The 15,916-nt window shown below is 43.4% G+C and overlaps 1 protein-coding gene across 2 annotated transcripts in view; it reads left to right on the top strand.

Moving 5' to 3' along the window:
* The window catches only part of lamb4 (laminin, beta 4), a 78,937-nt gene extending 63,222 nt beyond the window's left edge, over window positions 1-15,715 (top strand). For both annotated transcript variants that reach the window (XM_084334691.1, XM_084334692.1), the window contains 8 exons: window positions 612-823; window positions 2,336-2,539; window positions 3,800-3,944; window positions 8,123-8,330; window positions 9,215-9,350; window positions 10,832-11,002; window positions 11,523-11,676; window positions 11,798-15,715. In XM_084334691.1, coding sequence (XP_084190817.1) covers window positions 612-823; window positions 2,336-2,539; window positions 3,800-3,944; window positions 8,123-8,330; window positions 9,215-9,350; window positions 10,832-11,002; window positions 11,523-11,676; window positions 11,798-11,937 — 1,370 coding nt within the window. In that variant the 3' untranslated portion in view covers window positions 11,938-15,715. The remainder of the gene's footprint in view (window positions 1-611; window positions 824-2,335; window positions 2,540-3,799; window positions 3,945-8,122; window positions 8,331-9,214; window positions 9,351-10,831; window positions 11,003-11,522; window positions 11,677-11,797) is intronic.
* Window positions 15,716-15,916: the final 201 nt, after the last annotated feature.

Genomic DNA, 15,916 nt, shown 5'->3' with positions numbered 1-15,916 from the left:
CCCGAGTCCGAGTCATCAAGGTTGAGTCTACTTCACTCTGGCAGTCACAGAGCCGACATACAAATAAAGAAAAGATCTACATTAAACATAAATGACACAGCGGTCACCGTTTCAAAGGGAGTTTATTTACTTTGTGACACAATAGCCAAACAAATGAACTAGCCATCAATATCTTATGCTAAATGATTAGGGCCTATTACAAAAAATATATATAAAATAAATACAGTAACTGTATTTATCAATTAACAAGTCTGAGTCCTTGTCTGCACCTTCCGAGTCCGAATGCAGTCAATGCTCGAGTCCAAGTCTGAGTCATCGGTGCTCAAGTCCACGTCGAGTCACGAGTCCTGAAAATCAGTCCATGACTCGGACTCAAGTACTACAACACTGTCTGGAACGTGGCCCTATGGACTTTGCTTTAGTTGTGTGGCTAACTAGACAGAGCTGCATGTTTTCCAGTGAGAAGAACAGCATGGATTGCGCTGATAAAGGACTCTACCGATCGACAACACCATCGCTAAGTAGGGAATAGGGCTCCGAGTCCAACATTCTGAACTGACCCTTTAACCAGACTGATATACCATGAGTGCCGATACACTGTCCCACCATAGATGCCCTGGATGAGATCAAGAAGCTCCACAGGAAGTTCATGGCGGAGGAGAAGAGGGTGAGGAACGCTAAGAAAGGCCTGGAGGACTCGATGGACACGCGTCAGAAGATCAAACAGAAGCTCGCCAGCTGCGGCGGCGCCGGCGGCAAAGGGGACACGGGTCCACTGGAGAAGAAGATCAACGCTCTGAGCGTGATGCGGCTCAATGAAGAAGTGAGTCACACTCTGTACTAATCTAGTCCAGTCCTGCTCTGGACGCGTCTATTTTTTTACCAACGGATTTCCAGTTCCGCGTTCGCGTTCTGCGATCTGATTGGCCACTGACGTTTCTGGTGCGATCTGATTGGCCACTGACGTTTCTGGTCATGTGACATGTGCGCCCAATCGCGTGACGCCTGTGTCTTTGCCCATTTCCGCCTCGAACGGCATGCAAACTACCTAACGCCTAGTTTATCACTGGTTAAGCTTAGGCGACTCTTTCGAAGTTGGTTAAGGTTAGAGTTTGGAATCAGGGCTGGTGTTCTATCGCCCTGCTCTAAGACAAACTCTAACTTTAACCAACTTCGAAAGATTGCCTAAGCTTAACCGGTGAAAGAAACAGGCGTCACACGATTGGCCGCACATGTCACACGACCAGAAACGTCAGTGGCCAATCAGATCGCAGAACGTGCACGCAGAACTGGAAATCCGTTGGTAAAAGTATTGACGCGCTCCAGACAGTGACTTCAAATCTTTTTTTTGCATCACAATCCTTGCATGTTATAAATGGTAAATGGCTGCATTTATATAGCAGCTTTTATCCAAATCGCTTTACAATTTGTTCATCACATTTTACCCATCCACTCACACATTCACACACCGACGGTGGAGGCAACCATGCAAGGTGCCGACCTGCTCATCGGGAGCAGTTAGGGGTTAAGTGTCTTGCGAAAGGACACTTCAACACGCTGACCGGGAGGAGCGGGAATCGAACCGGGGAAAACCGGATTACCAGACGACTGCTCTACCTCCTGAGCCACTGTCGCCCCAACATGTTGCTGTTAACTAAGGCAAAAAGAAAAAACACTCTGCTACTAAGGAATCTACCTTGCTTATATTATTACCTACTATGCACTCAAGTCTGCAGCACTCGAGTTCGACACTGTTTGACTGACAATCACCTGACCATTAGCTGCCAGAGTTGTACCCTCCCTGCTGACTTGTTGTACAGAACTTGTAAGTCTCTTTGGATAAAAGCGTCAGTTAAATGACTAAATGTAAATGTAAATGTTATTATTAACTGGGAACAGGAGACAGTGATGGTTGAGAACCCTGCATTAGCATGCTGGTCAGATAAATAAGTCTTGGTTCTATATAGGGATGTCCGATATTGGCATTAAAATGTGAGATATGTAATGTTAATTACCTGAAATTATTCCGTTTTTTGGGGGGGAAAACCCCGCATATATCCGTATCGGTTGATATCGGTATCAAAAATTAAGAGTTGGACAATATCGGTATATCGGATACCGGTAAAAAAGCCAATATCGAACATCCCTAGTTCTATAGTTATATTTGCTGTATTCATTAGTGTGTACAGTATCTTCTCATGAGATACTTCCTTTGCATCTACAGAGGACACGTGTGCAGTTTGCAGGGCCTGGAACGGCTCAGTAAGTTCGCTGTATTTCCATATAGAGATATTGATGTAGAGGTGTGAGCTTTCATTGTTTTGGTTGCGTCCAGATCTGCGGAGCACCGAGCCACGAGGAATGTTCCAAATCGGACTGTGGAGGCGCCCTCTGTCGGGACGCAGAGGGAAAGAGAGAGTGCGGAGGTCCAAAATGCAACGGAGCCGTCCCCCTGAGTCACAACGCTACGGAAACCGCAGAGCATGTGCAGGATAACATCATCGACTTCCTACACGAACTAAAGGATGCCAAGATCAAGGTTAAGTATATGGGATTCAGATGGAAATAAAGAAGCCTAGTTTGGGATTGGAGAATTTTGAGATGGGAGGGAAAGGTTCTCTGGTTTGCCTAAGAACGGTCAAATCTACTAACAAATGTTGAGTGGAATTTCTCCCCTATTTCATTTTCCGTACTCAGTCTTGCAACAATTGAGTGTAACGTTTGAAAGCACATTGAGATTTAAAGGGGCTATGCCAATTTATTTTGCACATAATCTCACGCACACCCCAAAAACTAAATAGTTTTGCACTAATTTGTTTAGTTTGACAGTTATTGAAGAGTAAATGAGTTTGAATATGGCGACCAGTAATGCCATGGGTGACATTGAATCCTTGTGTTGTGTTAATTACAGCTCCATGAAATGATGTAGATGATCAAATAACAATACCTTGTTTTATATGGACTGCTACCTTATCATTTGATTGAGCTGTAATTAACACACAACACAAGGATTCACTGTCCCCAATCACTAGTGGCCATATTCAAACTAATTTACTCTCACTACCGGTCAAACTAATTGAATGTGTGCAAAACTGCTTAGAGCTTTTGGATGTGTGTGAGATTATGTGCAAAATAAATCAGCATTGTTTTTATGACTAAAGACCAGTGTTGTAGTCGAGTCACTACATCTCGAGTCCGAGTCCAAGTCATCAAGAGTCCACACCACAGATGTCTGTTGAAGTTTGAGGTTGTCCCGGTCTTTTCTTCAATAGTTTGTTTACATTATGGAACATCTAGCAGTGCTCTTACTGGAATTTGATGTCAAATCTGTGTAAGCAAAGCGCACAATTCGGGGCGTCTCTTTAGGCATCTTAAGTACTGAACATGAGGGTGTCGACGTGAATCTGTAGGTGTATGTAGGTGGAACACACATGTTTGCCCTTGCACAAAATAAAATAATGCTACGGTATTAATATAGCCATCAATATCTTATGCCAAATGATTAGGGCCTATTACAATATTTTTTTTAAATATAAATAACTGTATTTATCAATGAACAAGTCTGCACCTTCCGAGTCCCAATGCAGTCAGTGCTCGATTCCAAGTCAAAGTCCGAGTCATCATAGTGCTCAAGTCCAAGTCGTGTCACGAGTCCTGAGAATCAATCCAGGACTCGGACTTGAGTACTACAACACTGCTAAAGACACACAATGTCCTCCTCTTTGTGCTCTAGAAATGTGTCCAGGGAGGCTGAATGAGTTGACCCTCCTCCCAACTCTCTGACCTGGTCTTCTTTCAGATCGAAGATATCAAACAGATGACGGTCGACACAAAGGACCTGGCGGATGAGCTTCAGGACAGGCTTCTTGAGAAGAAGGAAAAGGCAGAGAAAGACATGAATGAAACGAAGGAACTCATCAAACGTGTCAAAGACTACCTGATGGGTCAGTATATGATGTTTCAACCAGGTTGAACATGTTTGTGGACATCTATCCTCACATAAAAATATTCACGTTAGAATTTAATTTAATTTCTTTTTTTTAATCAACTTTTTCTCCTCCTTTTTCTGTGATTTTTTTCTCCCCATCCCAATTTACCTCTCGTGCCAATTCTCCCTCCCCTGTCCTGATCGTTGCTCGCATATGCCCCCCACTGGCCGGTTGTAGGGAGGATAGAAGCCTTGCATCACATGTCCCCTCCGATACATGTGGAGGCAGCCTGTCACATCTTTTCACCTGCCAGCGCGGACTCTCATTTGGCGAGGAGTAACGTGTAGGAGGCTCACACTGCCCCCGCCATTTTCCTGACTTTGTTGTGCAGGCGCCCCAACCGACCTGTAGGAGTCGCTGTTCACAACGACCAGACTACCACCCTTCGACTTCCCACCCGCTAACTTGAGTTAGTATGACAGCCGGCCCAAGCTGGAGGCAACGCCGACAGCCGGATTCGCTCTTGCGTTGGTGACGAGCGCAATGTCCGCTGCGCCACCCAGCCGCCTAGAATTACATTTAATTTCAAACCTTTATTTAAACTCGAAAAGGCAACTGGAGGTTTCCCTCATTTACAGTCACGTTGAGTGTACATACAGAAATAAGCAAAGGAAAAAGGCTAATAAAGTCACACAGCATATAAAATATAACAATAAGAAAACAAGGCGAGACAAAAGCAAGGATAACAAATCAATTAAAACACGTACAACTTGATTGACAAAGGTTGGAGATCAAGGTTTTAAACTACAGCAGAGGGGAGGATCTCAAGCTTTAAGGACCGTTGGAGTTCATTCCATGAGCTAGAGGGGCATCATAAATGCAGATTTAACCTGTTCAGAGCAAACTCGAGGGACCTTAACACTTTGACTGCCCAAGGTTAATTCATTATTAGTCCCTTGAATGCCCAGGGCCACTTCAATGTTAACGTTAATCTATGTTTTAAATTATGGCTATGTGTCTAATCTGCCCGTCGCTTATCAAAGACTCGTTTTCCAGTCAACATTGTCAAAGCAGATTGTTTTTTTATCGCTTCATTTCCGTGTTATACCATTCTGAAAAGCACTCGGTTTCACTGAAAAAAGAAGAGATTCCCTGATAATCGCCTTTTCCTGGAATATTCTAGAACGTTGTCATTTGTCGGCCTATTTATGAATCGTTTTCAAATAAATGCTAGATGATCGATAGTATATGTGTATGCATGCACGCTCGTGCCGTGCGCTGATAATCGCTGCTCCTATTTCCTGACGGCGCTTACAGTCTAACAGCGATATCACATAAACGCTTATATATCCGTGAAAACTGATCTGATTATCCTTAGACTGGTAACATAGATTCCTTACCTGAGATCAGATGGTATCCAAATGGATTATTCCAATTCCTGATTGCCATTCAAAAAAATCGCTCCTTTTAGTGATCCACCGTGATACTGTATAACACATATTCCCCACTGCTCCGTGAGTCCAGCATGAAGCTGGAAGACGCCTGTTGCATGAGTGAGAAGTAAAATGTGGAGTGCAGGTTTCTTTTTCCCATTCATTTTCATTGAGTTCAATCCAAAAGGGTGAATTACCATCTGGGAGACGATAGGGGGCGCTTTTTCACATCTGAGCGCCGGGGGTGCCTGGATCTCCAACGATAGACTCGCTTGATGCAATATGATTTCAGATCGCTAATTAAAAATAAAACTAATATTCTCGTGAGTGGGCATTCAACCCGCGGGGGGTAAACACGAGAAAACTTGTGGATGGCATTCAAAGTGTTAAGGACCAGCCAGTCACTAGAACGGGTTCCATAGGTTCCATTCCAATAATGGTGTAGTATAAGGAGGTAGCTTACCAATAAGGGCCTTAAAAATGAACAAATACCAGTGTTTGTTGCGCCTCTCCATCAGCGAGGACCAACCAACCTTCTCATAAAGGACACAGTGATGAGTGTCATATCTATCATCATTACTATAGTGATGAATCTGAAGGCAGAGTGATAGAGTCCGGGGATTTAAGGGTTGAGGCCTTAGCATGTTTATAGATTACATCACCCTTAGCATGTTTATAGATTACATCACCAATAGTCAAATATGGATAAGAAAAAGAAAGGATACAAAATGAGAAGAACCAGAAGAGTGCTGCAGTGCAACGTTTTATTCATAATTTTTTTTTGGCATTTCAACAAATATCTACCATTGGTCTCCCTTACTGGCCACACTGATCCCTTACTGGCCACACTGATCCCTTACTGGCCACACTGATCCCTCACTGGCCACACTGATCCCTCACTGGCCACACTGATCCCTTACTGGCCACACTGATCCCTTACTGGCCACACTGATCCCTCACTGGCCACACTGATCCCTTACTGGCCACACTGATCCCTTACTGGCCACACTGATCCCTCACTGGCCACACTGATCCCTCACTGGCCACACTGATCCCTTACTGGCCACACTGATCCCTCACTGGCCACACTGATCCCTCACTGGCCACACTGATCCCTTACTGGCCACACTGATCCCTCACTGGCCACACTGATCCCTCACTGGCCACACTGATCCCTCACTGGCCACACTGATCCCTCACTGGCCACACTGATCCATCACAACACAGAGACAGATGGACGCTATAGCTGTGCATTGGTTTGTTGTGAATCAGGTCCTACCTAAAGGAATCAGGACCTACCTAAAGGAATCAGGACCTACCTAAAGGAATCAGGACCTACCTAAAGGAATCAGGACCTACCTAAAGGAATCAGGACCCACCTAAAGGAATCAGGACCTAAAGGAATCAGGACCTACCTAAAGTAATCAGGACCTACCTAAAGTAATCAGGACCTACCTAAAGTAATCAGGACCTAAAGGAATCAGGACCTACCTAAAGTAATCAGGACCTACCTAAAGTAATCAGGACCTACCTAAAGTAATCAGGACCTACCTAAAGGAATCAGGACCTACCTAAAGGAATCAGGACCTACCTAAATTAATCAGGACCTACCTAAAGGAATCAGGACCTACCTAAAGGAATCAGGACCTACCTAAAGTAATCAGGACCTACCTAAAGTAATCAGGACCTACCTAAAGGAATCAGGTCCTACCTAAATTAATCAGGACCTACCTAAAGGAATCAGGACCTACCTAAAGTAATCAGGACCTACCTAAAGGAATCAGGACCTACCTAAAGTAATCAGGACCTACCTAAAGTAATCAGGACCTACCTAAAGTAATCAGGACCTACCTAAAAGAATCAGGACCTACCTAAAGTAATCAGGACCTACCTAAAGGAATCAGGACCTACCTAAAGTAATCAGGACCTACCTAAAGTAATCAGGACCTAAAGGAATCAGGACCTACCTAAAGTAATCAGGACCTAAAGTAATCAGGACCTAAAGGAATCAGGACCTACCTAAAGTAATCAGGACCTAAAGAAATCACGCGTTTGCAGAAACAACAGCTTTGCTACGGACTCCGATGTCTCCTTCAGTTCCAAAAGTGCATCCTCTCCAAAAAACGGCCTCATCGTCGGTCCTGTCAAACAAACGGATACGCATTGACAAATAATAAAAAATGTAAATAATAGTACACCGATCAGATTAAGTAAGGGATAATGTATAGCTATGAGGTCATTGTCGCAAAATAATTGACCGACACGGAGTTTAAAATACCGAGGCGCAGCGCCGAGGTGTTTTAAACGTCAGTGAAGGTCAATTATTTTGCGACAATGATCGAGTATAGCTATACATTATCCCGCTTATTACATGGCTAACTTACTAACAATATACCTAATTCATTTTACATCGACAAGACGAGATCAAATGCAGACGCAGTTCTGTTCGGGCTCCGCTGTCATCGTCACACACACTCCGCTGTCAGTGCAGCCAGCAGGTGTGTCTGATTGGCTGCACTGACGCAGTGTGTCAGTGGCCTTGATTGCGAACAGCTGCGCACAGCGGTCATTATTGTTCCACAGAGGTCCGTTATCGAATAATATCGGACCTCTGACGAGCGCTATTGACCAATCACAAGCAAGCATTTCGGCGAATGTGAAAACGCCATGTAATAAACTGTTGTATTGTACACAAAGAAAAAAACATCACAAGTCCCTTTACTCAGTGACTCATGATGATGACGATGTTCCTCCAACCAGATGAGATGGTGTCTCCTGAGGACATTGAGATGCTGGCCAGGGCGGTGTTGGCCATCCAGCTGCCTAAGTCCCCGGGCGAAATCCAGTCCATGATCGACACCATCAAAGACCTGCTGTCCAACATCCCCGATTTCAATAAGGATCTGAAGGACCTGGAGGACCAAGCCGAGACGGCTAAGGATCTGTTGGAGAAAGCCCAGGACCTCAAGTTAGCATACTATTTAACCTCGTGTTCCTATATAGGCAACACGGACAGATCTCAGATCAGGCTTCGTGGCTGATCTAACCTGTTATCTTGTCAACTCCCAATGAGAAGCAAGACGTTCCGCGTCGCACGCGTGCCGCTGAGTTAACCCTTTCACTGCTACACACAACAGAAGGTTAACCCTTTACTATCACACAACCGACGGTCGCTTAACCGGCTGTCGTGTGGCAGTGAGAGGGTTAACCTTCTGTGTATTGTCGCAGTGAAAGGGTTAACCGGTTGGTAGTGCGGCTGTGAAAGGGTTAAGTCCGTTCGTTTGAAATGAACAAACGCCAGACGACCCCTTCCTTTTTCTTTACAAATACATTTGTTTATAAGGATAATGAGCCACCTCATAGATGTATTGTTTATTTGGTTTGGGAATATCAACACTATAGCTAGCATAATTGTCACAAAGTTCAGTTTACGGAAATAAAAGTGGGCGGGGTGTATAAGGTTAAAAAAAAAGAAGCCAAGGTGAAGTCTGGTGGGAGGTTATGTTTCTGCTCCTGTGTGTGTGTGTGTGTGTGTGTGTGTGTGTGTGTGTGTGTGTGTGTGTGTGTGTGTGTGTGTGTGTGTGTGTGTGTGTGTGTGTGTGTGTGTGTGTGTGTGTGTGTGTGTGTGTGTGTGTGTGTGTGTGTGTGTGTGTGTGTGTGTGTGTGTGAGTGTGTGTCTGTTCTCACCATATGTCTAAAAGCAATGCCCCTATTGTTGTGAATTTTGCAGTGCAAATTCATGACCCCATCTGAACCCCATAGAGGGCTGCAACACTACCGGTATTCGGAAATCATGGGAGAGAGAAAAAAACACATGATGTGAGTGAGTGTATGTTTCTGATTCATTTCTAGGGACAGGTCCAAGGACATCGATGTGACGGAGATCAAGAAAGACATCTACGACGCAGAGGCAGCTCAGGACAAAGCCAACGACAACCTGGAGAAAGCCACCGCCGACAAAGACATGGCTACGACTCAAATCGAAGATGTAATTATTATACGCGTCTATTGTTTTTTCTACCTCTTTTTTGTCTTGTTCTCCATCCTGCAAATACATTTACTCTAAACTAGTGCTGTCAGGCGAAAAAAAAATTATCTAATTAATTACAGGATTTGTAATTAATTAATCGAATTAATCGCATTTTAATTGCATAACCATTTTAGGCCTGATATTTTATATTCTATAATCATATTTCAAATTGCATGTGTCCGGATGGCAGAATTCAGTACTGTATCCACAAAACCTTCTGTTTAATCATCTTCCCTTTATTCACTTGCTTAGATTTTTCAGGTCTGGTCAATTTTAGCATGGTCTTATTCACAGTAAAAAAAAATATGAATATTGAATTGATATTCTCATTTGGTTCATTACAATTTACTCAAGCCTAGTAACAGACACAGTATTTCTGACACTGGGAATACATTCCCTGAGATCCATAGATGTCCCTAGAATCAGATACCAAGAACATGCAAATGGACCATTTAAAAAAAAATTGTAAATGTTTAGTCTACGTTCTTATGGAATGAATGATAAAAATAATGTAATAATACTTTTTTGTTAATTTTCATAACGCGATCATTTGCTGTGTAATTAATTAATCTAATTAACGCGATAAATTGACAGCCCTACTCTAAACATTAACTCCTCTCACCCAACAGTCCATGTTGGTTTAGAAGTAGAAGTCTTTATTTGTCATCAGATTAACACACACACACACATGTGATGGGCGACCCACAGGAACACACACACACACATGCACTGAGTTGCTGAATGAAATGTTCTCTGCACCTCCCGTCCCATCGTCCTTCCCCCCAAGGGCAGCCGGGAGCAGACAAGGGCTGCAGCGTACGCCACGCCCGGGGTCCAATCCAAGTGCTCCTGTCCGTCTCCGTCAGGGACGCGACAGCGTTAGCGATCTGTTGTGCATGTTTTTCCATTGGGTTTATCTTTTTGGGAGGGGAAACCCTTGCGAGCACGGGGGGAGAACATGCAAACTCCACACAGAAAGGCCCGGGAGATACCCCACCTGGGTACCTGGCAACGCGGCAACCTGGTCCCCAAGTGGGAATCGAACCCAGGACCTTCTAGCTGTGAGGCGTTAACCACTAAACCACTGTGCCGAATCTTGTTCTCCATCCTGCAAATACATTTACTCTAAACATTAACTCCTCTCACCCAACGGTCCATGTTGGTTTAGTTCCTCAGTCTGGATACGTGTACCCACATATTTGAAGGTTGATACATTCAAACAATCAGTCAGTCAATCAATCAATCTAATCCAATCAATCAATCAATCAACCAATCCATCCATCCATCCATCCATCCATCCATCCATCCATCCATCCATCCACCCACCAATCCAATCCAATCATTCATTCATCCATCCATCCATCCATCCATCCATCCATCCATCCATCCATATGGTTAAAACCATGCCCTTTGTTGTGTCCATCCATTCTGATCCGCAGGTGAAGGAGAAGCTGGACAATCTTGAAGATAATCTAAGCACCACCCGCCCCAAGGACATCCTGGACGACATCGAAGCTCTGAAGAACAAAACGGAGATGAATCGAGAACAGGCCGAAAAGGCCAAAGCAGATGCAGATACAGCCTTAGCCAACGCTACGGACGCTGGAAATGTAAGCGGCATCCATCAACACCGTCTCTCGTTTTGACTTAGATTTTTGTATGCAGTGCTAATCTGTTAATAATAGAGGATAATATAGACCTGTTCGCTGTATACGTCAGACTCTGTGTGCGCGTGCATCACCGTAGCAGAAACGTAATCCTGGTCAGAACAACGGGGCAGACTACAATATACTTGCATTTGATCTAAACAATCAATCCATGCCAAAGCTATGTAAAAGGTGAGACACTCACAGCCATGCTGATTTGGCAAAATTACATTCAGCCATATTTGTTTGAAACAACTTTTAGTCAGGGGAGTGCCACGGTTTCTCCATAGAGCCCCGTCGTATTCTTCTAGCGCAGCAGCTCACGCAGGTCCGGGGCAACTTAGTCACGTGACTCAGTTGGTATTGCTGATTGGCTCTCGAACATGGTATGTTTGTATACAGCGAACAGGTCTATTAGGGGTTGATAATAAAAGCTTGCAGCTGATGATACTCAAAGATGCTCTCCCTGATGTCTTCCCTACAGGAGCTTGAAGAGGTGCTAAACCTGTTTGATATATTGAAGGACAAAAGCTCAAACCAGACCGTTCAGGAAGAGGCAAACGAACGTCTGAAGAACATAACAATGGATGCGGCAAAAATCAAGCAACACGTAGAGGACAAGCTTAAACAAATCGAAGGTAGACATATTGGAGTTCTGACGTGATGGAGTTTACATTTTCTTTTTGAAGAAGTCCTTTCGTTATATTTGCTAATTGCCAAGTTTATTTCTCTCTTTTCTTTTTTTACTTTGGTTGCCAGATATGGAAAAGAAGATCCAGGATTTAATCAAGAAGAAGGACGACAGGGTCAATGAGGTCGCCATGTTGCTTGAAAAGGTGGAAAAACTGCGGGAGGAGATTTCCAAGCGTGCCGATGTCTACTCTAAATGCTCGATTTAAGGCCCTGGGTGTGTGTGGATAGATGGATAGACAAGATGCGATATATACAGCGATATACAGGGCACGAACCCTTGCACAGAAGAACCACATAACTCATATGAACCATGTCAAAAGGATTTTAAAACCATATAAAAAGGATTTGGAATTGACCTATCTCAAAACCTTGGTTTCAGTCCATTTTAAAGTCAATCTAAATCACTTGGAGTATAGTATGAATGTAATATATATCACAAGAAAGCACTCAACCTCAACTGCCTTTAACTATGAATGAACACAACACTCTAACTTACCATCTTTAGATAATGTTTGAAAACATAGTTAGACTGAAAATGTAACCCTTTCACAACCACACTACATAAGGTTAACCCTTTCACTGCCACCGTCTGTAGTGTGGTAGTGAAAGGTTAACCTTCTGTAGTGTGGTTGTGAAAGGGTTAACCCGTTGTCGTGTGGTAGTGATAGGGTTAACCTTCTGTATTGTCGCAGTGAAAGGGTTAACCCCTTGGTAGTGTGGTAGTGAAAGGGTTAAAGTGGAGTTATATGGTTCTTCACCGGAGGTCCTGCAGCACATACTTCAGATTATGCCGACATAAGCTTTGGTACAGGTGTCATATTACGCAGCCATGGGGAAAAATCAACAAAGTGCTATGGTAATACTTATTTACCGTATTGATTCTGGTGTATCGCAAACATAATTTTCAGGGCCTGCTGAAAATGTTTCCAAACCAAACACCAGGCGTTCAGGGGAGAGATCATTATTACATACTGCCTTTGCTACTGTATGGACTGATAAATTGATAGTGGACCAGTCAAAGAAGATATAGGCTTATTGGTCTTAATGTAAAAGAAGAGGCATATGGGGGGCGACAGTAGAGCAGTAGTCTGGTAAAACAGAGGTTCCCGGTTTGGTTTATTACAAACAGTGTTAACGTGGCTATGATTCAGGATGCTTGGACATGTTGACATTATTTTCATATTAAAGTCCATTATAAGCTCGAATCCAGCTGTCAGCGGTGCCTCCGGCTTGGCCGGCCGTCATACTGACACAATTGGCGGTGTCAGCGGGAGGTATTGATCTGGTCGTTGTAAACAGCGACTCCTACAGGTCGGTCAGGGCGCCTGCACAGCGAGGGAGGGAAATGGCGAAAGTAGTGTGACCTCCCACGCGTTACACTTCACCAATGAGAGTCCTCGCTGCCAGGTGAAAAGAGGCTGCTGGCTGTCTCCTATGTATCGGAGGAAGCATGTGATAGACTTCAGGGCTCCCTAGACCGACCAGTGGGGGGCACATGCGCGCAACGACCAGGAAGGGGAGGGGGGAATTGGCATAACGACTAAATTGGGATGGGAGGAAAAATACAGAAAAATAGGAGGAGAAAGAGTGGATAAAAAAAATCCATTATAAGTATGCATCTCTGACGTTTATAACAAACCAAACCGTTTGAAAATCAGTAGAAAATGTAGCAAGCTATGGTTATTTCAATAGTACATGCACCATAGACATTCATGTTATGAGTGGGCATGCTGCCTGTGGTAAGATGGCCTCCATGTGGCAACGTTGGTCTCCATTGGCCAGCAGCGCGGGTGAGTCACCTAGCCTTTATATATATCTATGGTACTTGGAACACTGTGAATGTTCCACATTAATGCCACTTAGAGGAAAGAGTGATCGGGGATCGATAACCTCATTACAGAATAAATCAGAGCCTCTAGGTGGCGGTATACACGTGATAACAGTCAATTGCTCCTACACGTGTTGTAGAAAATCATCTGACTCACAAGTGCACACTCTATGCATCTCTATGGTGGGACTTTATTAAATATGGCTGACCCCAGTAATGATGTTGCTCGGCCCTTCTAACACAACACATCCCCTTTTGCTGTTAGCTAGCATTAGCGCTAACATTAGCTACCAAAGATTAGATCTTATGTCAGCTACCAAATGTTGCAGTAAATACAAGCATCTGTTAAAGTTTTATTCCTTAAGATTATTATATATATATATATATATAAAAACTATATTTTATACTTTTTCTCACTGGCATTCTAGATGCAATAGCCATTCAATGTATTTGCGTTGTACACTTGTCTATAGTAATATGAGCCCGTTTTTACATCAAATTAGACAGAAATAAAACATATCTACCCATATTTCAGGATGTTTACTACTAATTGAAATGATAACAATGCATCTGCATCAAAGGGGTATGAAAATATGACTTGGTCCTCTGGCTCAACTTGCCCCAGGCTAGGGGTCAGTTGATCCCAGTTGATCCCAGCCAAAGGGTAAGTTGAGCAACACATGTTGGTCAGTGTGAACTGACCAACTGACTTTTGCAAGAAATAATTTACATAATAAAAGATGATCTATTACAAATACAACTGAACAGCACATTCTCCTTTCTTTTCAAAACAGTCTCATTGACATATTTAACATTTTCATTAAGTTTACTTTTAACAATATGTTGAAGAGCAAGTTCACTGCATTTCTTAGGTGTAAGATCGTGGAATCTGTCAGCCAGCTGTTTAACATGACCAGCAAGTTTCTTCTTTAACTCATAGACCTGTTCGCAGAGGACGTCATGACAAATATGCGCGCACAGACCCGAGGCAGAAAGGAACGTAATCCTGGTCAAAACAACAGGGCATATATTTGCATTTGTTAGCCATGCTACCGATCTAAACAATCAATCCATGCCAACGCTAGATATGTAAAAGGTGAAAGACTCACACTCACAGCCATGCTGATTTGGCTAAATGACATCCAGCCATTTTTGTTTGAAACAACCTTTAGTCAGGGGAGTGCCATGGTTTCTCCATAGAGCCCTGTTGTACTTATTTTAGCGCAGCAGCTCGCAAGCTCGAACATGGTATGTTTGTAAACAGGTCTATAAGGTCCTCTTGGCCTCTCTGTATTCCACGTTAAACCATTGGTTCAACTTATCCCAGGGCTTTTGACTCATCTTACGTCACAGCCACCATTCTTAAAGAAATTGCCCTATACAGTAATACAAAAGAAAAACGTCTGGTAATTAGTTAACATGATGTTATACCTTGGTAGTTAACCCTAACTAACCTTACTGTCATGCACTTGTCCTAAGAAACTAACCTACACTGTAGCACGCAACACTTTGATGAACATTGTTACTCAGCTGATAGAGTTGTGCCCTTCCTGATGACTTGTTGTCGTACAGAACTTGTAAGTCGCTTTGGATAAAAGCGTCAGCTAAATGACTAAATGTAAATGTGAATGTAGTTCATGAACTTGTACGCTCTATCTTTTCAAACCTTGCAGAATTTGCATTGACACGAGAGTCATTAAAGTACATCTGATATGTAAAAAATGTACTTGTAAGTGCAAAACTGTGTACTAACCACTTTTCTGATATGCTTCCCTCCATCAAAGTCTGAGTAAAAGGACGGTTCTTCCTAAGTTTGTGGTTGAATGACAGAAATTGTGTAAATTTCCCTTGATACAGGGGGTGGGTCAACTTACCCACTGGCTCACCTTACCCCACTCCCCCCTACTAGTTCCCATTGATGGTGCCGTGGTAAGGTAAGCCATTCCATACAATGCTCACACAGCAAATGATGCAGATCAAATGTGGAAGAGAAGAGCCGGTGTAGGCAAGGCAAGTGGTGACGGTGGAACTCTGGGATCTGCAGTATGTCGCAGCCCCTGAACTGTGGAACAGCATGCCCAGATGCCTTCAAGTCTAGACTCAAAACCCACTTCTACTCATTAGCATTTGCCGATTTACACTGACTCATGCCCTGTTTGCCTGTGTGTCCTCCTGTATAACTGAGATGTGATTGTTGTCTATATGTTGTCTATATGTATCTATGTGTATCTACCCTCTGTACAGCACTTTGGTTGACATGTGTCATGTTTAAATGTGCTCTATAAATAAATCTGATTGATTGATTGATGTTACCACCAGCCTCACCACAGACGATCTTCAGGATTAACACTTTGATT

Source organism: Notolepis coatsorum (assembly GCF_963971535.1).
Source record: "Notolepis coatsorum genome assembly, chromosome: 18".
NCBI lineage: Eukaryota > Metazoa > Chordata > Actinopteri > Aulopiformes > Paralepididae > Notolepis > Notolepis coatsorum.
Note: the sequence above shows the minus strand (reverse complement) of the source record. Positions and strands in the feature narration are given on the sequence as shown.